At 39.7% G+C, this 27,674-nt stretch overlaps 1 protein-coding gene across 5 annotated transcripts in view; it reads left to right on the top strand.

The window, feature by feature from the left end:
• Positions 1-27,674, top strand: part of MYLK (myosin light chain kinase) — a 194,230-nt gene that overhangs the window by 85,488 nt on the left and 81,068 nt on the right. For 4 of the 5 annotated variants that reach the window (XM_054636488.2, XM_077181662.1, XM_077181661.1 and 1 more), the window contains 7 exons: positions 585-621; positions 2,458-3,020; positions 4,687-4,890; positions 5,963-6,097; positions 12,384-12,536; positions 25,670-25,807; positions 26,446-26,643. In XM_054636488.2, the coding sequence (XP_054492463.2) occupies positions 585-621; positions 2,458-3,020; positions 4,687-4,890; positions 5,963-6,097; positions 12,384-12,536; positions 25,670-25,807; positions 26,446-26,643 (1,428 nt within the window). Of the gene's footprint in view, positions 1-584; positions 622-1,351; positions 1,383-2,457; positions 3,021-4,686; positions 4,891-5,962; positions 6,098-12,383; positions 12,537-25,669; positions 25,808-26,445; positions 26,644-27,674 lie in introns of all 5 variants that reach the window. The other variant, XM_077181664.1, reaches the window with a different exon arrangement.

Genomic DNA, 27,674 nt, shown 5'->3' with positions numbered 1-27,674 from the left:
AGTGAAGAAATGTGATGGATTAGCTTTTGAGTTATTCGTGTTAGTCATGATAATTCTTGCTACACAGCAAATGGGTTAGTAAATGTTTACAGGTGGGTCCAGGTTTTGGGAGGTTTTACTCCAGTTTACTTGGTTCTGTGTTTTAGCCAGAGGACTGCTGCTGTTTCACTGTGAGGGTGCTCAGGTGTAGGACTGATTGATGGCTTGTATTCCTCTACCTCTAAAAACTCTGTGGAATTACCATAAGATTTGATAAGCTGCTTTCCAGCTGGAATCTCTTCATACATCTCTCCCCCAACAGAGAGCTTTTGAGGGTCCCTGAACCTTTAGCGCTGCAGGGTTGTGAGAACATGATGCAGCAATGTCTCAAAATGGACCCAGACCTCTTTGTGTTTCAGCTGAGCAGCTTCCTGTTGTCCATACCAATTCCAAGTGTGGTGACAGTCAATCTTGATTTCAATGCATTGAAAATTTGAAGAGTGAAGGTTCTTAAGTATATTTTTTGCTTAAAATCTTCTCCAAATTTTTGGAATTGTGCACAGTATTGTGTGTATAATTTCCCTGTTTCTTCTTTTGTATTTCAGGTCCAGATAAGACCGACACATACACTCAGCCACCTTGGTATGTTTTTACTGGAGTACTGTCTCTGAGTGTTGAATTGCAGTGCACTGATTTTGACAATTACTGCATGTGCTTTCTTCACAAAGATAAATTTTTGGGGTGTCAGTCTATATTTGGAAGTCAGAAAATGTTTGCTGGGAATAAGATTCTCTCTTGCTGCTTGATTCAGCTGGTAGACTCATAGGAAATAGCTGGTGGAACTGGTGGCAACATTATGAAGTACAGAGTTCTGGTCTGGTTCAGGAAAGCAAAATTTTAAAAAAACCAAGCTATGTGAGCAGAAATTCTACATTGTACCAGAGGGTCAAATGTCATTTTTGGAGTTAACATTGAGTGCACCTTGTCAGTCCTGAGCTAGTTGTTCTTTCCTGTCATACACTAAACATGATATGGCCATGGTCTTAGCTGTTGTCTGAAAATACATATGAAAGTAGGGGTGAAGTAACAAGAAAGAAAAAAATAGTATTTAGGCCTTTATTGGGATTTTTAATTAAATTACTATAACTTTTAAAATTATTTTACAGAAGTACTTTTCTTCATTAATGGGAAATGCAGGAATGAAAAGTTCAAGGCTGTCTGTGTAAGACACTTTGATGAAGGCCAGTTGCTTTGTAGTCATTGGGATGTTTAATCTGTTCTCAGATGCCCTGGATGAGATTTCTAAATGGCATGCTCACACTGTCCTAACTGCAAAGTGGAATTGAAAATGCTGTGCTATTCTGTTTTTCAGATCTGTGTGATTTTTAGGAACATACTTGAAAGTAAGTTTAGTGTAAATGAAACTGTGCAGCACTAGAAGCAGAACTCCCCATGCATGTGGTTCTCCAGAGTAGTTCTGCATCCTCCATCATTTATTCACACACACAAAAAAAAAAGATGTTTTTTAAAATGAAAAAGTCCTACTTCCTGAAAAGCAACTGCAAATCTCAAACAGTACATGCAACTCCAGCTGAAGAAAGTACCCCAGTAAATATCCCAAGTCTCCCTGAGAGAATAAATTAATGGCACCAAGTGTAGCAAAACAGAGCTGGGCTGGAAATTGCTGCCCTTATTTCAGATCTGTTCCAATTCTGCCTTGGAGTAATTCTGTGGATGTGTGAGACACAGACAGTGCTCTACAAGTAACAGCTTAGGGATCAAGGCAGTCAACTTCAATGAAGGAGACTTAGATTTAAGTCCCCAGTTGGTCAGCTGCTCTTGTGCTCCCAAAGTACTGAGCAGCAGATCAATCATAATTCTGAGAAACTCTTCCTAACAAATGCATAGCTGATATTGTTACATCCAGTCAAGTTTTAAGGTGCCAACACCCCTTCTTCCTCCCCAGACTTTGGTCTGGTTTCCTATCAGTCCTGTTTGGAAATTACCTGAGTTACAAGACACCATAATTAGAAATAGTAAAATTACTTCACAATTTACATTTTCATTTCCCTTTAGGGAAGTAGTTTATGTGACATTTTGAGCTACATTATACATGACCTCAATTTATTAAAGCATCAAGTAGTATTACATCATGGTCATTCAGATCTCATGTAATTGCTTCCCATCTAAAGCAGTGCATGCAAGGTTAATGTCTGACTCACAAAACATGTTAGAACTTGAGCAGTGGACTTATATTCAGAAATTTCTGAGTTGACATAGTGTCTGAGCCCTGATTTCATCTTATGAAGCTTTTCACTTCACCTCTTTGACCCATCTTCGTGATCTGTCTGAAAGAATCTAAAGGTTAATCAGTTCACCTTCTTGCTGAGGGTTTATATATTTATGTCATTAGTGATAATAATAATAATGAGTCTTTATACAGTGTCATGTATCTCCAAACTTCTCATTTTCCTTCAGCATGCCACCAAAACCAACCACACTTGCTGTTAAAGCTGTTGAAAATCCAGAATTCAAACAGGCAACCAGCAATGGGATTCCTAAAGAGCTGAAATCCAGCAGCACAGAACTCATGGTTGAAACCAAAGACAGGGTGCCAGCAAAAAAAGAGTCTGTTTACATCACCAGAGAAGCCAAAGAAAGTAAGCAAGGACAGCACCAAGAAACCAACACAGAACATAAAGAGGGAAAAAAGGGACCCCAGGTCTTGCAGAAAACTTCAAGCACCATCACACTACAATCTGTCAAACTGCAACCAGAACCAAAGGCAGAATCCCAGGCCCCTTCCATCAGACAGGGTGAAAACAGGAAAAGGGGTGTGCAGCTCCTGATGTCAGCTCAACAAATGCCACCTCCTACAGGGCACATCAGTCCCAGGACTAGAGAAGCAGAAAACAGGTCTGGAGCTCAGGGGGCTGTAATGGAGGAGAAGAGGGAGCCCCTGGGAATTCCTCCTCAGTTTGAGATCCATCCACAGAGCCTGGAAGCATCAGAAGGCCAGGAGATTAAGTTCAAGAGCAAAGGTAAAGAGATGAAAATGATTGGAGCCCCTGGGTCTAGTCAGAAAGGGGTTCCCTTTCTATGTGTAGAAGTGGAAAGCAGTTCTGGTTCTTTGAAAGTTGCTCCCCTCCTAAAGCCTTTTGGTAACAGATGCAGAATCCAGTGCTGTTTCCACAACACTTGGTGAAATTTTCAAACCAAACTATGCCATGGTGTCCATCTCCTCTCTCATCTGGGGTTTCCCAAGATGTAACCAATGCTGCTCCTTCTAGGAGATAGTTTTAGACCCTCTTATATGAGGGTACAAGAGCAAAAATGGGTGGTACACTTTCCAGAACTGTAATTAGTGACACTGCCCTTGAGCCAAAAAAAAAAAAAACCAGAGGAGAAAATACAATCAGTCACTTCATGTCCCTAGGGGCATCTATTTTTATGTCTCATATTTGGTCAGCATGATCTCAATGCTTCCTAACAGCTGAAATGATAAAGTAAGAATTAAAAGGGAGGTTTATAGTTTGCTCCACAGAATATGAATGAGTTTTAACCTCTTAGAAGAGTAATGAGAGTTGCATTTTGCTGAATCTGGGTAGTAGATTTGGAACACTTCTCTTTTTTATTTAATTGCAATTTTAGAAAATAATCTGGAAGCATTTTCCTTTTTTTCTTTTTTAATAACATTTACACTTCAAAGTGTTCACATAAATGAGAAAGAAATTGGTTTTTTGTTTCTCTAGAGGCAAAAAAAAAAAAATCACACAACACCATGGTAATTTATTTCATTTCTTGATGAGTCTTGCCCCATGAGTACAGATTATAATTTCCACCACAAGCAAGCCTTGAGCATTTGGAGTGGAGAAAAGATTCCAAAGATTTTGGTACATTTTAAACAGTTTATTTTTCAGGTATATTACTAAAAACATGAATTGTTTTCTGTCAGAGGATCTCACACACTTCGCAAACTTTAACTAATTCATGACCCTGTTTGATAGGTAAATAGAGCCCCTATCACAGATAAACAGGGAGCTCATCCAGTTTTTATTGCAGCCAGTGAATGCCTTTTTGTTTGGCTCTGGACCCAAAACACAAACTCTTACATGCAAGGCAAGGTGTCTGCAGGGAAATCACAGTGGGACATCCCTAATCCCTTTAATAGGTAATCTGAGAAACTCTCCTGAGAATCCTCTCTGCAGGTGGTGACCAGGGTTGCTTTCACTGGCCCTTCTCCCTGCTCATGCAGCCTCACCTCAGGCAGGTCCAGGACTATATCAAAGGGACCTTTGAGTATCTCCAGGGCAGGGAAAGTCCACAGCCTCTCTGGGCAACCTATGCCAGTGCTGAGTAAAAAGGAGTTTGTGTTTGGCAAAAACCTTCTCTGTTTCAGTTTCATATCCATTTTGTCTGTGACTTTTAGAAGAACAGTTTTCAGCCAGAAGCTTTTTTCAGATACGGTTTTATGTGTTACCAAGTATTTGTTATTTTAAGAGATGGACTAGCCGAGAAGTTTTAGAAGATCAGAAATGTCAAAATTTCTGACAACAGTTTTGTGTATTGCCAATTAAGGTTTATATAATTATATATGTGTAAAGTGTACCTAATTTATACTAAAGTAAATAATACTAATTAAATATATACTAAGTAATACTAATTACGAATACCTATTCATAAAAGACCAAATGTCTGATTGTCCAGTTTCAGGGAAGCCAAAACCAGATGTGGAGTGGTTCAAAGAAGGCCGACCTATTAAAGCTGGAGAAGATGTCCAAATATATGAGGAAGATGGAATTCATTGCCTGTGGATAAAGAAAGCCAACTTGAGGGACAGTGGATCTTACAGCTGTACAGCTGCCAACCCCAAAGGCCAGAGTTCCACCAGCTGGTTGTTAACTGTCAGAAGTAAGTAAGTTCTTGTGAGCCCATCTGCACTTTGGAAACTGTGGCTGGACTTTTTTAAGCTGTCAGAGCATGGTTATTACATAATTTTTGTTTGACTTCTCAGTGTAGGTTAATTCTGCTTCCTACCTCTGTGAGTAAAGTGGTGTGCAATAGCTGGCAAGCCACTTCGTGCATCAGTTTCCCTTCTGACATATTGTGGGTTTTGTTGTTTGTATAGCTAAAACCGTCTCAATACATGGTTTGTACACAGAGAGGCCTATTTTCTACTCAGGTTTCCTGTTAATACTTGTATTTAATACAGGCTGTCAGTGGGTTTATTATTGTTGTTCTGCATTTAGTTTTTTTTGAAGTTGCTTAGCATTTCTACACTTCAAATTTGAAATGTTTTTTGTGTACAAGCCAATTCTGTGCAGAAGAGTGAATACGAAGATAAGGGAAGGAATGAGAATTATGATTTGCTAAATTCAAGAACATGTCCCAGTGACAAATTATTTTAAGCTTTCAGGCAGTGTTCTACTGGTCTGCTTGAAATTTTTGTTGGTTCTAGCAAATCCTGTCCTCAGTTGTAATGTTTTCACCTGGTTTTAAGTTTTGTTCTGAATCTATGTTCATGTTAATGCAATTTTTCTCCATTTACTGTGCCTGAAGTTCAGCCAGGATACCCAAGAGAATTTCTTTCTGTCTCATGAGAGACCTTTAAACTGCATCTTTAAGTCACACTGTTTCTCACTGGGAGAAGATGAACAAGAGCAGAGAATTAGCCATCCTCTTCTTTGTGCTGAGCTCTCTGCTAATGTGCTGCATACACTTCTAGTGATGGACTGCAAATGATGGATTCTGGCATAGGAAATCACCACCTAAAGCAGAGCTTGAGGCCTGGCAATGCCTGCCTAGGAGATGAGAGAAAAATGCCTTCTTTATACCAGTCAAAATTATTTCTATCCCCCGATAAAACATTTCACCATGGTTAGCCCAGCCATTTCATCTAAGCATACTTAGAAAAAGGCTCTAAGTGATAAAGCTAATCTCATTAATTTCAGTTGAAGGAACTGTTTTCATTTTGCTTTTTAAGGGCCTAAAGTGGAAGAGGTTGCACCATGCTTTTCCAGTGTCTTGAAAGGATGCACTGTGAGCGAAGGGCAAGACTTTGTGCTGCAGTGCTGCGTGGGAGGGGTCCCTGAGCCCCACATCACATGGCTTCTCAATGGTAAGGAATCCCCTGCTCTGCAACACCTGCATGAACGCACTGACACCCCAAAGCGCGCTCCATCACCCTCATGCAGCCGCTGGGACACCTGAGGAAAGCCCTTTACAGGAGCACCGAGTGCGCGGAAAAGGCGCCGTGAGCAGGGGCCGTGCTGCCGCAGTTTTGCGAAGTGACCAGCAGGGTGCGCTGGTGGCACGGCTGTGCCAGGTGCGTTACCTGGGCTGTGTCACACGGACACCCCTGTGCCAGCTGAGTTACCTGGGCTGTGTCACTCGGCTGTGCCAGCTGAGTTACCTGGGCTGTGTCACACGGCTGTGCCAGCTGAGTTACCTGGGCTGTGTCACACGGACACCCCTGTGCCAGGTGTGTTACCTGGGCTGTGTCACACGGACACCCCTGTGCCAGCTGAGTTACCTGGGCTGTGTCACACGGCTGTGCCAGGTGCGTTACCTGGGCTGTGTCACACGGCTGTGCCAGCTGAGTTACCTGGGCTGTGTCACACGGACACCCCTGTGCCAGGTGCATTACCTGGGCTGTGTCACACGGACACCCCTGTGCCAGGTGCAGTACCTGGGCTGTGTCACACGGACACCCCTGTGCCAGCTGAGTTACCTGGGCTGTGTCACACAGACACCCCTGTGCCAGCTGAGTTACCTGGGCTGTGTCACATGGCTGTGCCAGGTGTGTTACCTGGGCTGTGTCACACAGCTGTGCCAGCTGAGTTACCTGGGCTGTGTCACATGGACACCCCTGTGCCAGCTGAGTTACCTGGGCTGTGTCACACGGCTGTGCTGCTGCCCTGTGCTGAATACTGTGTTGCTCCCCTTCCTTTGACAGGAGTTTCTGCTCCAAGCATAACAGGTTGGCATCATGATCCCACAGAATCCTGCAGTTCTGAGCACAGTATCACTGAATATTCTGAGGTGGAAGGGACCCACATGGATCATCAAGTCCAACTCTTACATGAATGGCCCATACAGGGATCAAACTTGCAACCTTGGTATTACTATCACCACAATCAGACCAACTGAAAACAAAATTCACAATTCCAGCTGTACAGTGCAAACAACCTTAAGGTGGATATAGGAAAGCAAGTGATCATTTAAACATCATTAATTTTTCAATATATGTGTTTATGCTTTTCAGTCTGAGTATTTCACTCAGAGGTAGGGAGAAGACCAATGCCTGGTTCCACCCTTCCATCAGCTGGGTAGGTCCTAATAGGTGTTAGCAGCTCTGTTCCCAAGATCTTGAAATCAAAGCTCTTCTGGTTTCTTCTCAACTAGAATATGTTCCTTGGCATTCTAATGTTTGCCTAAAGCTGACTAAAGAAACCAGTAAAATATATTTTACTTTTATCAGACTGTATAATCTCCTACCCTGCACTGATTACACAGCTGAATAGTCAAGTTTTCTTGACTGCCTCCTAATATAATAGCCAGACCCAAAAATCAGTGTTTTGCTTTGATTCCAAATTATTTCAGTGATCCAGGCACTATGTGCTTTGGCTAAGGACTCTCTCCATTAAAAGCCATATCTGTAAAACACTAGAAAAATTTATTCAGCTTAACTCTTGCTCACCTCTTTTACTCCTGAAGTGCAATTGATTTTTTTTTCAGACTCTCCCAGGCTATCTGTCTTTGAGAGAGTGTGTGTGTGGTTATTTTAAAATTAATTATTTGCACATGATCTCTGTTTTCCTTTAGCTATTCAGAGTAAATGGGCTAACTGAAAAAGGTGGCAGGGCAAATGAACCATGACCTTGAGATTGGTATGTTCCCACAGCCCTGGGCTGTTCCCCTTCCCAATAACTCCATGTCCAGAATAGAAAGGCCAGTGCTTTATTTACAACACAAAACATGTGAGTAAAGGTTCTGACACTGTCCCATTGGACACCATTTGTTTCTCTGAAGGCTATGCTGAAGTTCCTGCTTTGCAGATGTGAGCAGAATCTCTGGCAGTTCAAGAATTGTCTTGCAGCTCAGGAGCAACTCTGAGTCAGTCATTTCATGTTCATATCCAAGGTAACCTTGCTCCTAGTGTTCCCTTAGACATTGACTGATGTAGTTACATTCAATTATCTTCACATACAGAGCATCTTCCTGTCTCAGATCACTGACTTTGGGTTGATTTTCAAAAGACTTACAGCTCATCAGGCACAGATATATGGTCTCCATTTATGTAGCCATGTTCTAATCATAACACTGGTGTCTCCTGAGAAAGAAAGCCTAGACATAAATAACCCACATGTTCCTGTGATGCACTGTGCTTCCCTGCCTTTTTTAGGTCGTTTGTTTTTTACTGACCTTTCTTCTTGCTGAATCCATATGTCTGCCCCTGTTCAGGTATAATCATGTTTACATTGCATCCAAGCTTCTAACTGCAGTTGGCTCAATATCACAATGTAGGTGGGGTTTTTTTTGTTAGCTGGATTTCAAACCATTAAAGTTCTGTAAGTGAGAGTCAGTGCATTAACTCTGCTCTTAAATCAAAAGTCAGTGATGAGTCTGCGTAACAGAAGCACAAGAAACTCTCATAATAATAAAAATTAGACACATCATATATTACTCTGAAGACACAAGCACACGACTTTCATTCCAGGCTGCTGAAATATATCACTATAGTTTAATGCTTTTCTGTCTTGCATAGGATTGTGAGACATAACTGTTTATATACCATTTTGATACAAACGTGAAAGGATTATAAACAGTTGTTTAACGTTGATAATTCCATGTACACTCCTAGGGGTATTATTTTACTCAAGGATCAAATTTGCTGTTGTGATATCCACTTGAATGCAAACAGTTCCTTCCTGTCTACCACCTAGCTAGATACTACAAACTCCTCATATTTATATCCCTGATCAAATAAAGGAGAAAGTTGTGAAATATTACTCCAAACAGACATAACAGTGCTTTTGGCAAAATGACATGGTGGAGTCTTTCATCAACTGGCCACATGAAGAAAACAGTATATTCACAGTATATAACTGGAGGCAGGCAGACCAATTCTGTTTAAAAAAAAGGTTTGTTAGCATCTGCTCTCCCTGTCTGCAATGTAAAGCTTTTTATATTCACAACTGAACTCTGTTAGGACAGAGGATAAAGCAACATGCTGTGAGCAACCCCACTACTGTTCAAAATACAGCACTTTTGCAGAACTCCATAAAAATAAAAATCACGTGCAACAAGGATGTGTAAAGTTCACTAGAAAATATCAAATTCAAGTTGTCTTCCAAGCATGACAATGATAACGAACCAGAATTAATTTGAGCAGAATAGTGGAGAAAGAATGTCTATCTTGGTGAAATAATGAATGCAAAGACCAATTCATCAATCATAAGAAGCAGGAACAGAAGGCTGCTACGAGGAAAAAATAAAAAAAAAATTAAAAAAAAGGGAGGCAGCAGGACCTGCTCCCTTCCAGGCTGGCCATCCCTGGACACTGAACAGGCTGCATGGTGTCCAGTCTGCCTTCCCCAATGTCCAAGGATTCCACGCCACCTGAGAACTGAAAGGAACTTGCAACAACTTGTACAATGTTACATCCAAGTACTACTTTAGATACCAAGACTATTCACCAGCTGTGACTGCATACCAATTCAAAATATTTTCCAAGCATTAGACAGGTTGACCTCTCCTTCAGGTCAAGTGAGACAAAAAATAGATGATGTATACTCTGCATTGTCTGTAATTACTTCTTACCATCTGTAAGGATGAGTAGTTTTCCATATTCATAGAGAGTCCACAAATAAGAGCTGCCTCACTGAGCTACGAGTTTCATCCGAGCTCTTGCTCTTCTCTGCAAATCCTACCATTAAAGCTTTTGTCCCAACTTTTTCAAGGTGGTTCTTTTCTCCTTCTGGTGGTTTTTTGTTCTCCAATTCTATGTTTTATTTAAATTTCTTTCTGAATTTTCAGATTTATTGGCAACTTCCCTGAAAGTAAAATTCCTGTGTTTTAGTTCTGTGACAGTACTTCAGTGTGTAACTCCAATTTACTTTATCTTTTTAAAATACTTTCTAGTTAACTTCTTTTTCAATTGCAGGAATAAGGAGTGTATGACTGTTAAGTAACTTTTTATTCATATTGCTTTCTTTGTGGGTTTTCTTTCTTCTTAAGTTTAATTGAACTTCTTTCTGCTGAATTTAAGAACAATATGACCATGACTTTAGCATAACAATTCTCAGTAGTGTTTGGTTTTAGGATAGCTTTGTGATTTGTCCAGAAAGCTTTTAATAAATGGGCCAGGGGAAAATTTCCTTTCTTCAGGCATAACATGCCAGCAGAAAGGTATTTTTTGTTATTGTTCCTGCTGCCAAGCTGTCCTGGAGATTTGACTGTTCTGCCTCTGGAGAAGGGAACATTTCACTACTGGGAGAGTTGTTTTTATTACATAAAAATATAAGTACTGTGGATGTAACTTAGGGTCTTGCTGCAGGTTATTCCTATGTTTGTGTTCTTTTTCTGGAGTCTAATGAAAAGGCTGTTCTGTAAGTGAATTCACTATTTTTTGAATAATGCTAAAAAATAGCCAGTTTCGTTGGGAGCTGAAGTGAAACAGACCCTTGGCAAAATTTGAGGACATGGTAAAGAGACCACATTTTGCTTTTCCATGCAGAACACTTTCCCTATTCATCTGGTTACCTACAACAGAAATATAAAGGCATTGTTCTGCTTTTCATGGTGCAGCTTTTGTCCCGCGTGTGTTTCTGGTACGGCATCATAGCATCATTTGTCACCACTAATACCTTCAATGTCAGAATGCCAGGCAAGGACCCTGTCAGGAGAGACATTCTATAGGTGGACTAGGAAGGCAGTCCAATGTCCCTTGTCCTCTAACAGAAAGCTTTGTCTGCTTGGGCTTTAGCTCAGCCTGTACATATTTGAATGTAGTCCTATTCCCACATGCAGAAACACTGTGGTTTAGTGTAATAGTTCCAACAGTCTGTGTGAAAATGAGCTCAGAGGAGCTAGTAATAAGAATAGATAATCTGTGACAAAGGTTGGAAAGATTTTATTCTAAAATTCTTCTGGGTAGTTGATTAAATATTCACCGCAATTTTTCATGCAATAGAAAATGTACTAACTTAACAGATGGTTATAAGCAAAGGATGAAGATCATCTACCACATTTTTAATATATGCAGGTATTGGATGATGCTGATTTTGGCATATGTTTGTATTTCAGAATGAAACTGTGTATGCATATAGATGATAGTGCACAGATAATAACTGCCTTCTGAGTTGGCTTCCTTTGAACATCAGAGATGAGAGAAAAATCTGTCCCATCATTTAATTTATCCTGTTCATAGTGCAGAACTGGTTCATAAAACCCTAAGAGCTGTGTGCTTTAAAATTATTTTGGCAATGAAATAAATTTTTATCTTTTTTAACCACAAACTCCCGAGCAACAGACACCTTCAGATCAGTCCTGCACAATTTCTCTGCTGTTTCATCCTCTTCTCTTAGATGACCATGATTTCTATTTCCAGCATGATGTTTATGCACAGGTATAAGGCTGGCTTAAGTATTGCATACACTGGGAAAGCAACCAAAGATGAGTCAGTAGTGGAAACTATTTAATATTGGGAAAACAGATTGCAGAAGCATTTCAGAAAGTTAAGGCTGAGACTCATGACAGTTCCTGAAACAATAGCAAGACAACTTTAAGCCATCTCTACTAATATTTAAGCATGTCAAACCAATTCAAGGAAGCGGTTTCTTAAAATAATAATAATCACATCACCATAGATGAGACTGCACCTTTCTGTTACTGGCCATACTGCAGTGTAGATTGACTGCTTCTCTAAATCAGCTTCTTGGTTCCATTGAAGCTTTTACTGTCTCTCTTGGAATGTTTTCCACTACAAAATACCCCTTGAAGGACTTCAAGTGCTTCTCCATGCCCAACCAATTTTGCACATCTAGCTTTCTCTGCATTTTCTCTAGTTTCAGGCAAATTACAAGATGTCTGAAGCAAACACACAGTTCTAGTCTTATCCACCTGAAAGAGAATCCAAAATGAACTTTTACCCTTTTGCTGCTACTCAAGGTAGCAGACAGTGAATCTGGTGGTGAGCTTTGTCTGACAACCATGCTGTGCTTTGTGCTTGGGATGCTGCTGGTTGTAGTCACTAGAGAGCAGTGGCTGTGCACAGAGTGGGATTTGGCTCTGCACTTTCATAGGCTGGCTGGTCTTAGGCATCCAGATTTCACTGAAAGCTGAAGTGCTTTTGAAATTTGTGGCTGATGTACTAAGTCAGTTCTTTTCCTTTCTGTCTGCAGACCAGCCAATTCAATATGCCCATTCCACTTTTGAAGATGGAGTTGCAAAACTGACTGTCCAAGATGCCCTACCAGAAGATGATGGAATTTATACCTGTCTGGCTGAAAACAACATAGGACAGGCATCTTGCAGTGCTCAGGTCACAGTCAAAGGTGAATATCTCAGACTATTGTTATTACTGTAATCACACAATCTTTTTTAGCAGAAATAACTTTGGATCCTTAACAGAGGTGGTTGTGAGTTTTGCCAAGCTTTTGTCAGCTGGGTACTCTTCTCCCCATTGCAGGTGTGTGCAACTTAAGTGCTTAAGTACTGTGTAAAGTAATAACCACATTTCAGGAAAAGGTATTAGTGCTTTGATCTTCCCAAGGGCTTAGTGTACAGAGCAGTGAGGCTGTTCAGGAAAAGGTTTACCAGTGTAAGAAAGGACCTGGACAGCTGAAAGAAAAAAAATAACTGCAGTATCACCAATATCACCCATCAGAGAATGTTACAGGGAGGAGGCAGATGCTTCTCCTTTCTCCTGAAAGGCAGAGCAGAGACCAATGCCAGGGACTGCAGTTGTGATAGCAAATGCCAATATTCTTGTTCTATTGCTAGGATTTATCAGATATAATTCTGAACAGACATCTATCAGCTAACCGATAGATAACTCTAAATAAGTGGAATTTTGGTAGTGAAAGTACCAGAAGAACACTGTAGTAAGCAATTGAGGTGACTTGTTGTCTCAGAAATCTGACAGAGTGCTGATTTGACAGAATTGATTTGTTCATGAAAGCCATAATTCTGTGCTAGAATCTCAACAAACACATGAAAGAATTCAAAATGAAGACAAGAGCTGACAGAATTCCATGGATAAATTCAACAGTGAGGTAGTATCCATCAATCTCATGGTCTTTATTCTTTCGATCTTACCTGGCATCAGTCTATTCAGGTGTTTTGTTTAATGGCCTGGAGATTATCCCCTCCTGCCTCTCTAATCCCCCTCCCTCAGACTCTCCCTCCCTCTACAATCAAGCCTGTATTTGGTATTTTTCACCTTCAAATGATTTTTCCCCAAAGTTATAGCAGTTTGTCACTGCCTGTCCAACAGACTGCTGAGGGACAGCTGCCAAGGGAACTATTCCTTTTGTTTATGACTAAATAATACCTGCCCTAAATTTGTACATTCAGTTTGGTGGGAAAAGTACCCTGATCCCTGTGATCTCAAGTTTTGTCTTTGTTTACCAGTGTTCTGAGGTGTTTGTCTACAGCTCTTTAGAGTTATGCCTGGCCTATTCTGTATGACAAGGTTAAAATAAAAACAAAGTAATTCTGGTAAACCTATGAGTTAATTTCTTGATCACCAAGCAGGAAATATAACCATCCCCTCTCCACCCTTCACTCCAGAAAAATGGCATGAAGTAAGAAAACATTAATGTAAAATAAACCTGAAACTAATCTGTTCTCAAAGTTATCAGTTATGATTTCTCTGAAGCATTTCACCTGCATTAGCTAAAGGCCAGTGAAGAGTGGTCCACCTCAAGGGAGCTGTTTTTGACCTGGGGCTTTCTGATCCTTGACTGGGACTCAGAAACCAAAGGGACAGTCCCCTTTTACAGAGCATTTCTCAGTTATTTTAGGGCTGACAGGCAATGGTAACACGGGAGCCTTTCCCTGCGCTTGTGTGCTCTGCTGAGCTATTTCAGGCCACGGAGTCACTCTTGCTCTGTGTAGGATTCCTCTTGCCCTTCACACAGTTTGGGCTGGAAGGCTGCTTTGCCGCCATCATGGGGAGTTGGTTTCTCTCATCTGCATCCCATTCTGTTTTCTAGGAGTCATGGAGTAGGGAGGGGGAAGAATAAGAGCAGAATTAAGAACATACATGAAAGGCTGTAAAACTACATGTTCAATATTTTTACAGTTTTAGCTATCCTGTCTTCTTCCCTAGAACTCATTATGTCCCTGTGGCCATGAGGATTACAATAACTTTCCTCAGATCAAGTGGATTTTTCTGCCAAAAATAGTACCAAATTTAAAATCTAATTTCCAAATCTCTTATCTGTTTGTGTATATTTTTCCATCAGAATCTCTATCAAAAGCTTCTTGGCATTAGAGTTCTTTGAGTCTCTGAATGCTGCTACTAAGCCTTCTCTAAATTCTCAGCCTGTGCAAACAGATTACAACAGAAAATGGTTGTATCTGCAGAAAGGGAGAAAACTTCAAAAATCCTCACCTGACCAAACACTGCTTTGTGGAATAAAGTCTGCAAAATCGTTTCTGAATTGTAACCCATCCTTATCCAGGTCCTTTTTGTCTCCAAGATGATTTAAGGATGTCAAGTTTGCTACAGTGCTCAGTTTTTTCATTCATTGTTAGAGAAATATTTTCCTTTTGTATGTGAGAAGTAAGCCATATTTAATCTAAGAAGGAATGGATGTTCTTGGCATATCATCAGTATTAGACCAGTCTTAGAATCCAGCTTTTCCTTAACTTGCTTCTGTGGTCTTTGGACACAGCTGTGTCAAGGTCTACATTTCAATCCATACTGCCATTTTTGGCTTTGCTGCTCTACTACAGCAAGGATCTCATGAAGGGACATAGCTGCTCTGATCACTGGGAAAATCTTACCTGGAGTGAATAGCCTCTCTTAACAATAAAACTGATTTTATTTTTCTAAATGAAATTCAGCTCATAGATAACTCAGAAAAGTTAGCAGCAAGGATAGTGAGTGTCAAACAGTTAAATTCACATCTGAATTGTAGTGCAGGATGATCCTTTACCTGCTAGTAGGTTACAGATGTTATCTAGCCACACACCATGTTTTCTAATCAACTTAGATTAGAAAATCTGTGAATTCTTTGCCTTTTTGATAGTCTATTACTTTGTTTTTTTGAAAGGAAGTTATTGTAGGAAACATTTAAAGGTCCTTTGCCCAATAAAGGGTTACTGTTCCAAGTCCAGTTAAATTCAAGAGTGGGATTTTTTTCTAGTAGTTTCAGCATGATTTGCATTGGGCCCTGGATAATTAGCTAAGCTAATTGTGGCATAACTTTCCTTTTAAGTCATCAGTCTCAGATTCATTTATGGTTGTCATTTTCTTCCTTATTATTAAGCAGGATAAATTCTGTCTAGCACTGGGCAACCTCAGTATTACTCCTTAGTTTTGTATGGAAAAGGGTGAAGGTACTTAGCTGTTTGTAGGAGGCTTTTGGCACTGTATCAAAAAAGTCCCACATTTCATATGGATAGGATTCATATAGAAGTGTAATAGTCCTTAAAAAATTCAAATTCATCACTTTTCTGCTTATTTAAAGTGAGAAATTACCATATTCAGATCACTTCAGATCTCTGTGCTTAAGAAAGTGATCTGAAGGCTGAGTAAGTTGGGGTAGATCCATCAGGTAGTATGTGGAGAAACTAAGTTAATCAAGGTGAAGCTGATTTTGGCCTTGTAAAGGACTAAGTAGATGAGGTGAGCCCTGACAGCTGTCCTCCCTCTGTCAGCAGTTTCTCAAAGCTGACACACAGGTAGAGAGGAGCTACAGAGACTGAGCAGGACTCCCTGGAAAAACCAGCTTAACAAATGTCTTCACCATGAGCATCATTTCTAGCTGAACCTCCCAGTGAGTGGGGTGCACTGGCCTAATGCCTGTAAGCCTGAGAGGTGAGAAACAGTGTTATTCAAACACTCAATTGTAGAAATTCCTGAACTGGCACCATTTGCTACTAAATGTAGGATTATTTTTTTTCTTACGCATTTTTTGCTGTTTTCCACACACAGGAAAATCAAAGTTTGGGAGTCTTTGGGGCTGATGTACATTTTATTTTTAAAGTTTTTAAACAACATGTGCATGACTGATTTGTTCCTTTTATTGTGTATGCAAGCTATTGTATTTGGTGTTCACATTTTCACATTTCATATTACAATTTTCTTATTGTTCTATGATATGAAAATAGGTATACAAGCCATTTTTAAATACGCCAGGCATCCAACTTTAAAAAACAAGCAAACCAACCAGCTCTTAACAGGAATTTCCAGAGTACATTCAGGTCACCTGAAATATATGGTGATTGTACACTGATGGGGATTGCAGATACTCAGATTTATTTATGAATTTATTAATCAGGCTATGAATAAATTATGAAATTATTTATTATGAATTTATTAATCATTTTTAATCAGGGTGGTTGAATAGTTTAATCAGTTTTTTATGAATAGGAAACTGAGGTGAGGGAAAGTTAATTGACTCTGGATGCACATGTGTACTGAGTTGGTGTTACTGTTTTGCTGAGGCTATGACAATCAGAGTATAAAAACAATACAGATGGAAGTAATAACTGGTATAGTTGGAAGGTAAGGCCAGCTCCCAGAAATGGTGATAGTTCTTCAGGTCTGCCTCATTTCTGAGATAAGCCCTCTGATATGTGGTTGTTTGACAGTTAACTATTCACTGACAAGGAGTTACAGGTCAGGTCCACCTGTAGAAAAAATGTGTCAAAGGGATGTTTAATTACCTGACACTCACACCAGTACCTGGGTGTGCTACACGTGATTATGGACTGCAGGGACAGTGGGAAGAGTGTGGGCTCTGCTGTGCCAAACCATATCAATACTGCATGGGGAAGCTTCTCTTATTTTGCAAACAGACTGCATGTCAGAGGGGCAGGTGATTGCCTGGTCCAGCTTTCTCTAGGTATGGTATCAAGCTAGAGCACTTGCTGGGACTCCTAGGAGAATGTCCTCTGCCTTGCAGCTCTGCAGTAAATGACAAGCAAAATACCTGACCCACTGCACGCTCCTTGAGATTTCCGCAGCCTCCCTGCCCCAGGCAGCAGCACCTCTGGCTGTTTCTAAGATGGAGAACATGAGGTGTGGGCAGTGAGAGCAGCAGGGCAGGCTGGCAGCCACAGTGCTCCTGTGGGCTCTAATGCTCTGCAGCCACACATTCTGCTGATGCTTGTTTTCTGCACACTGCTGGTTTTTTGTTTGTTTCTTTCTTTTTTAATACAGGCCTAATACTCTTTGTAAGCGGACACTATTCAGCAGATAGAGCTGCTCCTGCTTATTAGCTCTTGACCTCATTTCTCTTTCCCTGCCAGCAGTGCATTTGCCTGGGCTCACATCTGTTCCCCTTTCTCCCCCACCACTTTCTGTTCATGTTTTTTTTCCCCAATGCAGCCTCCCCAGCATAAGTGTCTATGTTGGGCAGCCTGTAGCCCTTCCAAGCCGATTACTGTAGTCATTCATTGGTCACTGCACGAGCAGATTAGAGCCACCTGAAAGCCTGCCACAGTCCCTGCTGCAGCCAGTTTATCAGAGCAGCAAAGGGAGATGCTGTCTGAAAAACCAGTTTGTTTTGTTCCTGGCACTCTCCCATCTGGTGTGAGTGGGACCATAAAATATAACCAGGTGGAAGAAAACCTTTCAGGTAGGAATCTTTTCCTTCAGTCATGAGAAATGCTCTCTTCAGGTCATGAGTTGTTTTTCTTTCTGTCTCAGAAAGAGCCTTCTTAGACATTAATCGTTTAAAGAAGGTTATCACTGCAGTAAGCAGCCTCTCTTTGGGAGGCCACAGCTCTGTCTCTCTGAGATCCATATTTCTGCCAAAGGTAAGCAAAGAACACTCTTACTTTCCAACACTGATGAAATGTTTGTGACAGCTTATCAAAGTCACTGCTTATTTGAAAGCATTTTGCTTTATTTCAAGCATAACATAAATGACTAGAGATGACTTTACAAAATATGCCAGTCTAGTCCTATTAAATGTCCAAAAGGCATTCCAGAGCAGTAGCTGGGTGGGACCACTTGTCTTTGTAAGTATTGGTTTCAGAGCACTAAGTGAAAGGGAGAGGGCTTTTGTTACTGTATTGAAAAGTCAGAGATAAAATGTCATGAGCATCAAAGAACTCTGTTGCAAAGCTTTCAGGAGTGCACCAAAGAGCTCAGTCCAGCATTCTGTATGGTTCATCAATAGCTATTGATCAGCCCTTCTAAGTTTGGGGTCATTTTTTTTAAATTGCCTTCTTGCAGGACCTCAAGACCAAATGTGGAACAGAATGCCAGCTAGAAACCAAAACTGAAAGGCAAAAGCAAAACACGTGTGAAAGCTTTTAATAATAGAAGATGTGACATCAATATAAAAAACGCACTCTAAAGACAGTTTCTTATTATAAATCATTTCCAGAAAAAGGGGAACCAAATTTGAATAAAAATGAGGGATGAATGCATGCAGAATAAGAAAAATTTAAATGTCAGAAATTGCATTAACATTTCTTATAAATGAAATTAAAAGGTGAGATGCTGACAGAAAAAAAAATTAAAAAGACAAGAAAGAAATGAAGAAACTTACCCCTAAATCAACTGTGACACATGATCAACAGGAATCATCTGTTGAGAGGGTGGATAAACACTGGAACAGGCTTCCTAGAGAGGTGATCAGTGGCCCAAGCCCTTCAGGGTTTAAGGGGTATTTGGACACTGTCCCTAACATCAGGCTTTAACTTTTGGTCTGCTCTGAACTGGTCAGGCAGCTGGACTAGATAATCCTTGTAGACCCCATTCACCTGAGACAGTCTGTTCTATTCTGACTATTCACTCACACCATGATTCTTACTGGTGCAGCCTTTTGATAGTGGGATTTCTGTGGTGCCATCTCAGTTGCACAGAATTGTAGAATGTGCTGAGTTGGAAGGGACCCATCAGGATCATTGAGCCCAGCTCCTGGCCCTGCACAGGACACCCCAAGAATCCCACCTTGTGCCTGAGAGCCTTGTCCAAATGGCTCTTTAACTCAGGCAGGCTTGGTGCTGTGACCACCTCCCTGGGGAGCCTGTTCCACTGCTCCACTGGAACAACTGTTTGCAGAACAGAGTTGGCAAAAGTGGTTAAAATGCTGACCTGGTGGTATCCCATACAAAGGAAAGACCCTGGAAAGAAGGAGCATACATGGAGCTGCAGGATAGGGCTTGAAGCCTAGCCCAGAGTAAAACAAAGATTTCCAGACAAGATAAAGTGGAACTTGGTCTCCTTTGCATATCCCCAGCCACCTTGACTGGTACAGGCTTAGGGCATTGTCAGTTTTAGGTTAACAGTTTTTCTGTGTCATGCACAGCTCAGTTTTGGACAGCATGGAGACAGCATGCAGACTATAACTTGCTCCAGCTCTTAAATCTTACCATCCATTTACAAAAAACAGACTATAATTGCAAAAAAAAAAAAATGATGGGAGGTAAATGTGTAAATAACTTTGCTAGGTCATTGAACACCTAGTTCTCATGACCTAAGTTTGCAAAATGGCATACTAACCTGAGATCTTTAATAAAGCAGAAATGTTCCTAGATGTCTCAGGAGCACAAAGGTCTGATACATTTTTATGCTATTATAAATCAAGTTTTGAATTTTCGAAAAACTCTCAGAAAATGTTATGCCTCAGGCCTGAGGCAAAGACACTTTACAGAAAGGCAAATGTGTGTCTTCATATAAATTTTTTGCCCTATAAAATCTCTTAACTTTACAAATAGCATTGTTAGCTTAAGATTTAGTAATGGCTGGATTTGTTTACACCAAAAACATTTGAGGATGTGAAACTCGTTTCAAACTTGAGATCTGTGTGTGAACCCAAGTCTTGTTTTGAGAGGTTTTAGTGGAATCTGGTGCTTCTCTCTCTGAGCCTGCTCACACAGAGCTTTGTGAGTTAAGCATTCTCCTCAGCTCAGTTGAGTTATTGGCCTGTGAGCCAGACTGATATTTAAGCACCATAAATGGTAAATGTTGCCGAGGCAGCCCTTCCGCACGGCTCGGAGCAGGCATTGCTTGGCAGCCAACCTCACAATGCTGGCAAACAGATTCCTCCAGTATAATTAAACCTCTTGTAAGACTAAACACTGCGAGGTTTTGCAGTGCTCTGAACATAAGGCAGCAAACTCTCTATTCTTTGTGTGTCCTTGACTTGTGACCAGTTGTAACCCTGGCCTTGGCCGCTGAGTTGGTGCACTGGAGCTGTGTGTAAATGCTGTGCTGTAGCTGACCCAGCTTGAGCTGGGGGCTGGAAAGGCCAATCTCCAGAAGCTCCTTCCAAACTCAGTTATTGTGTGATTCTGTGCAGTGCTCAGCATGCTGAAGTCCTGATATTTCAACAGGAGATGTCAGCATTCTGCAGCTCACATGTACCTTCAGTACATCAGGGTAGGCAGATGAACAAGAAAATTTCCTAGACTAGATGATGTCCATAAAATGTTAACTGGTTTGACTACAGCCCAGGTAAAGCCCAGGTCTGGTCTTTGGAAACCTTCTTAAGGTTTGCATCCTCATATGGATATTCTTCTTCAGTTTTGGCAGCAAATCGGGTAAAGGGAATGGCACTATGCAATTACTGATTCTTTTTTTCCTTCTCTCAAGGATATAGATTTATCTGTGTCTTTTAGCTCAGAATTTAAATAGTTGGTTGCATAATTGCCCTTAAACTGGTACAGGTGTATTGTGCAATTGACTTGTACTAGGTTAACTCTTCAGTGCAGCATGAATTTTCCCCTTTTCTATTAGATATGCACCTTCAGCTCAATAATTCACCATTGCTTATCAATATAAATATGTTTACAAATATGCTGAAATCCCAAGTCCTGATCCAGATCAAAGCTTTACAAAATGCAAGTTTATTTTGGTTTAGACCCACAGTTAACATTAAGACTCCTCTTGCAATAACTTCCAGTCTGCAGATATGCAGAGGTTACATTTATGTAAGGACTCTTTAAAACCCGTATTGAGAAAATTCAAATAAAAGGAGAGCATTTTTTATCACTTTAAATTTCTAATAATACAGGTTAATAAATAATCCATATTTGTAGTCACTGTAGATAGATTATATTACTGGATTACATAAATCATGGAGCACAGAATAAGAGATTAGTAGAAATAGTTTTATATCAAAGATAATATATCTTTTCCCATTGCCATTTGAATATGCCGAGAATTTGTATTTTTCCTAAGAAATTGAAAGAATTTAAATTATCCTTAATCTCTATGGATTTAATGCTGTAAGTGGCTTTTTTAAACAGATTTGAGTGCTTATTAGAGTGCCTTTCTAATAAAAAATGAACCCTCAGGGGTAAGGGAATGTGGTGGGAAAAGCCTATATTCCTTTTGCTTTGTTGAAAATATATGTGGGTATAAAAAGTACCATTTACATGCTTTGCTTACTATTTCTGGTCTCCCAGGCTGTGTTTCCCACTGAGTTGTGCATCTTATTACTTGCTGTTTCCCAACATTCATGCATATTAAAGCCTGAGGAAAGGCAAAAAACAGGAAACTTTTAAGTGGGATTGTGATGGACTTTTAAATCTATCTGTGTAACACCTTATCAAAAACCTCTTGAAATGACAGAGAGATCACTGTCCACTAGAAAGGCTCCAGCTGGGTTTACATATTGTGCCAGGCTCTGTGCAAAAAATTGTTCTCTGTGAGATGTCTCTCAGAAAATCATAGTTCTCTTCCATATTATCTTACACTATTTGACCTGTGTAAAACCAACAGCTGTGGCTATAAAATGGTGGCAGCTTTTGTAAGCTACAGTAAAGTACACTAGACACAAGTTCTGAAAAGAAGTCATTGAAATGTACCTGTGTTTTATCAAGGCCATCTGTAGGAGCAGTAGGTAGGGCTCTCTGATGTCCCCCATGAACTGAGGGAATTGAGTGCACTATCAGAAGCTGATTGAGGAAGGGAAAGGGACAGAGAAAATTAACTGACAGAGGAATTTTTAGTAACTGTGTGTTGACTCTTATATTCTTTGTTTTCATTCTTAGAGATGAACCTACTCCTATGTGAGAGCAATAAAAATTAAGAGTGATGAGGGAGCTATTAAATGGCTATTATAGGTGATTAGAGAGCATTAGCATAATAGACAGAGATCAGATCTCCTCTTTTTTCACATCCAGCTGAATAAGCTTGAGGATGCATAGATACATAATGAAGTCATGCCTTTATGCTAATGTCAAACAAAATTTTCCTTGGGTTCCAGATTTCCTTTCTGGTGCCAGATGTGCTGTACTTTTATTGTCCATAGTTTTGGCAGCAGAAATACCCTGCAGTGTTATGAAAGAGGATGTTGCAGCCAGAAACACAGTGACTTGCAGTATCTCAGCTGGAGCTTTGCCTCTGCCTTCTTGCTTTCCTCCTGTCCTCCTGCTTTGGGCTCTGAAGCCAGCACTCCCTGAGAACATATGGATTTTGAACCCCAGCAGAGTTTATATGGTCAAAGGGACTTTGGAGGAATGAGGGAAAGCAAGCACTAATCCTGGCCAGGACTTTCTGTGCAGTTTGTTATTTGTGTCCTGTTTTCATTTCTGCTTCCCTACTATTTTCCTGGTACAGGTCATGGATTTTGTTCCTGATGTATGAAACCAGCAAGCACCTAGCAATGGCCAGGGAACGTGAACTTCTATGTTTGTTGCACTTGAAGCCACCCTTTTGCAAACAGTTTCTAGCTTTTTGTGTATGGTTTTCCTTTCAATATTTTAATGTCAAAATAAAGCCAGGTATTTTCAAAAGGAAGTAAAATCACACAGTATCTTTTCAACATAAATAGGAATAAGACTTATTTGCTTAATCTCAAATGATCAGCATCCCATCTTTTCCCTCCAAAATCAATTTTATTGTTGTTTTTCCAAAGAAGACCTGTAAGGCTAAAATTGAAGGAGCCCTTAGGTACATTATATGTAGAGTACTGCTATTACTTCGTAAAATTGTGAAATGTTAAAGCATTCATCAGACAAACACTGAGTCACTGCATAGTGCTATCATAAATAAACAACTAAAAGCATTTACAAGCTTCAGAAGAATTTGAAAATAGTTAACATTCAGGCTTTGTAAATTGGCCTCTGCATGATTGTACCAGTCCCTCTGAGAAAATGCAATGATTTTAGACTAAATAACAGAATTAAAATGGACTGCATTTTCTTGTGTAAAACATCTGTGAGAAACTAAAGTTGTCAGTAGATAACTTGAATTTTTTCTAAGTCTAGAAGTCCATAACATCAAATTTCAAGTAAAGGAAAAAAAAATTAAATCAGCCCCCATGTTTTCTTAATGAAATAGCATTTATGGGTTACAACTAAAGTCTTTTTAATTGTTACTACTACTTCAAGAAATATTTGATGATTTTTGTGATATTCTGATAAAATTGTTGGTACAAAATGCTACTGATTAACATGCACTTCTAAACAACAGTAGCATAAGATTAGAGATCTCCTTTAAAACTATATATTTTTAGAGTAGGGGGGACACTTGTGTTTTGAAGAAACCCTGTTCAAGTTGCCATGAAATCAGACTTATTAGTCATATATTTGCTGTATCCTTGATGACACATGTTTGGGTAAGAATACTGGTTGTTTTAGCCATGATTTCTTTGTTGGTCTAGAGCCACACCTCTGCTTTTATTTTTCTTTCCCTGCTTTCCTCTTCTTGTATATCTGCCTTCTAGATTTGCAGTGTTACCAGTTATCTCAGTAAAAAGGATAACAAGAACCCTTTTTTATCCATACTTTTCATTGTTTTTTTTTCCCCTATGCTTTTTTCCTGTCTTACCATTTTATTTGTTTTTTTTTTCCTTTTCTTCCTTTCTTTTCCTCCTTTTTTCATTATGTGGATTTCTTCTTTCCCCCACATTTTGTGACACAGTTTCCTTTTGAGGGACAGAGGGATTTCCTGCAAGGCATTAGAGCAGTGAAGGTGCATGTGCTGATGTTGCTTTGTACAGCAGTTTCTCTGAGTAACCATTACAAAACTGAGGGCTGTGGTGAACCACAGGAGTTTATTTCTCTAGATGAGTTTCCCCCAGCTTCCAGGCTATTTTCTGTACAGCATTAGTCACTTCCAAGCAGGTGCTGTGGGAAGCCCTAAGGCTCATCAGTGTGGTCTGATGGGGAATCAGGAATTTCAGAGTTGTGCTTCCATAGCACCAATCCAAATGGGTCTCGCTCAGGTCCCATATTTCCATTCTCACATGCATCAATGTCTCCCTGCTCAGTGCCAAGAAAAGACCTGCAGCATGAGCCAGTGAGACAAGATTTTGGCTAGAAAAAGCTTTGCTAGAGAAGAGGAAAAACTTCCCCTCCACGCTGCTTCCAAATTTATGTTGAGCTCAAATTACCCGAGAACAAACTTAACTTTTTACCTCCAGGAGGTTCAGTTGCTGCCTTTTTTTTCTAATCACTAATTTTATGAATTGTGGTTTTTCTCCAGCCTGGCACTTTCTGTAATACTATTTTGGATGAGATTGATATTCCTTTGAAAATTTTGAAGGTAGGGATAAACAAAATAAAAATATTTTCACATGTACGTAGGGCTGGAATTTTAAAGGCAAGGCATAAGAGGTCTGAAAAGAAGCTAAACCAAACAAAAAGTGTATCCAAGGGACTGATAAATATTTATGACTTTTTATATTTGGTCATGATCACTGTTTGGGCTTCAAAAGTGTCTTTGCTCAGGTTTTTAGAGCAGGAGTAGATTTCCTGGTCTAGTGTACCATATAGATCACAGTTAAATAGTCTTGTTTCATAGCCTCTGAATAGCTGTGGCTAGTGGAAACAGCATATCACAGATAGACTGAAGAGTGGATTATTTAATTCTAAATTCCCTCAGTATTTGATTGTACAGCCTCAAAAGAAAAAATTTTAAAGCCCTAATCCAACAGTTTTCTGATATATATTGATAACTCAGGTTTCAGTCTTTCCTATCATCAATCAATTGCTGAAGTAAAGGAGAGGAGCGTGGTGACCTCAAACCTATTGGATATTGACCATCTAACAATCTAAATGGTTTGTAATGGTTTGTAATTACTTACAGAGTTACAAATCCTGTGCTGCAGTGAGCTTGCATTTCTAGCTCATCAATCACAGCAATGGCAACTTGTAACATCCCCTAGGGTTTTCAAATTAATTTAGCAGTCATTACAGGCACTGAATTTTTGGTTACAAGTTTTTGGGTTGCTTTGCTTTTTTTTTTTTTTCACCTGAGCATGTGTACTTGGGGAAAAATGAGTGTGATTTCTCAGTGATGCTCTCTGATATCTGTTAACAATGATTTAAGAGGATTCTCGGAAGGAGGACAGTTCCATTCCTATTTCTTGTCTTTCTGCTTGGAATACTGGCAAGGCAAAAAGCTTTATTAGGTGGTTTCAGTTATTTTTGCCTTCTGAGAGCTGAAGCAAAACCACTGTCTTGAAATCATGTTGTGCCTAAGGTCAGTTAAAGTTTGTCTTGAAAATTCCAGTAAGCGACCCCTTTTGTTCTTTTTTTGACTTCACAGAAAAGAAGAGCAGCAAGAAGTCAGAGAATGCACAGGCTGCAAAGTTAAACAAGACTTTTGCACCCATCTTCCTTCAGGGCCTGACTGACCTAAAAGTAATGGATGGAAGTCAAGTGATAATGACTGTGGAGGTATCAGGTGTGTTGCTATATAACAGTGTTACATAAAAGAATTAAATCCTGCTGCAAAGTGTGTGGTTTTTTTATATTTTTAGCAGTTGTCTTTGCATTTGGAAATAATATTTCTAGGAACCAGTTTTTAAAAGCTAGGTTGTTCAAATGTGATCTTCAGTGTGGCTGAATATTGTCCATTTTTAACATGTTCAGACCTGTAGAAGAGTTTCTTGACTAGAATGATATAATGATATAAGTTTAATATGGGTCCTCTTGTTGAAATGGACTTGTTTTTTGTTGTGAACCAAAAAAGATTGAGTTCCTGTCAGCTGGGCTAAGATTAGTGCTGCAGAAAGAGCAGTCTTGATATGAACTTTGGTATCAGAAACTCTTAATAACCATCTTTGTGGTGTCTAGAACTCATTCTCCCTCTCGTGCTTTATGCATGCTTCCCTTATTAATTTGTATTTTAATCAGAATAACACAGACCATTTCACATTACACAGCATTGACAGAGTTAATAATAGAAATTCCTGAATGTTCTGAAGATGAAATTACAGAATCAGGTGGCAAAAAAACCCCCAAACTTGTTCCTTTTTTTAATTGACATATGGTGGGGTTTTTTGCGTGTGCCTCAGATTTTTGTTGCTTGCTTATTTTTAGCTAACCCATCTCCCGAAATTATCTGGCTGCATAATGGGAAAGAAATCCAGGAGACAGAAGATTTCCACTTTGAGAAGAAAGGCAATGAGTACAGTCTGTACATCCAGGAGGTGTTTCCTGAAGACACAGGCAAATACACCTGTGAAGCCTGGAATGAAGTAGGAGAAAGTCAAACACAGGCTACATTGACAGTTCAAGGTAGAAAGTTCCTCTTCACCTTATAAAATGGTGAAAGAAATGTATTATTCTAATGTGCTGGAGGAATGTCTGTTTAAAATACATGAGTGTTTATAAGGTTTGTTGTGAAGGACGCTCAAGTTCTCAGTCTCTGCATCTGAATTAAAAAAGATATTGAGCAGAAGCAGCTTTAAAAAAATCTTTTCACTCTGGAACATTATGTTACTATTTCAAAAATGCATTCCTGAGTCCTATTTCTAGGGACAGTGCAAAACTTCTGCTAAATGCAGCTTTAGATTACAACTATCAGGCTTACTTAACTATGGATTAAAGTAAACCTTTTAATATGTTTTTTGTTTCTAATTGAAGTCCTTAGTCTTTGAAAAAGCTTTCTAGGAGCTAGGTATCCTGGCTTTAATGTTAGCATTGTAGTGGTAGCAGGTGAGGAAGATATGATTTCTGCAATCTGAGAACTAGCTGCAAAAAATTTGGCTTAAATCTCCTCACATGATGTTAACCCCACAGCAAACACTCAAGTACCTACAGACTTCCTGTGACTGGGCACACACAACCTTTGTGACACGGACTTCTAGTATTACTGAATATTGACATTTCCTCATAGTCACTACTGAGAATTAGTGGAAATCCATGTGAGACTTTTATTATTTTAAATGTAGAATGTCTTATCTGCAGTGTTTGAGGGAGCTGTTTAGTCTGTTGTCACTGTCTGCTCTGAATTCAGACCTTCCTCTGTCCTCCAATCCCCCCTGAGATCTGGTCTTGGGGTCAGTCTTCTATATTAAATGCAATTTTATGCAATTGTTAACGATGATTTATTGCATGAGCTCTCAACTGCACAGCAGTCATAGTACTGTTACTTGCCCTTAAAGCTATTTCTACCCATATTCTCAAAGGACAAATCTCCAAGATTCCTTTTAGGGCAGCTTTAAAGTCCCTTTGTTTTGTTCTTAATATAAGCTTGGATCAAGCCAGTAAAGTGCCAAGTAAATGATTAATTTTAGTATGAACACAAGTTACTTCCAAAATTAAAG

Source organism: Agelaius phoeniceus, chromosome 7 (genome assembly GCF_051311805.1).
Source record: "Agelaius phoeniceus isolate bAgePho1 chromosome 7, bAgePho1.hap1, whole genome shotgun sequence".
Classification (NCBI taxonomy): Eukaryota; Metazoa; Chordata; class Aves; order Passeriformes; family Icteridae; genus Agelaius; species Agelaius phoeniceus.
Note: the sequence above shows the minus strand (reverse complement) of the source record. Positions and strands in the feature narration are given on the sequence as shown.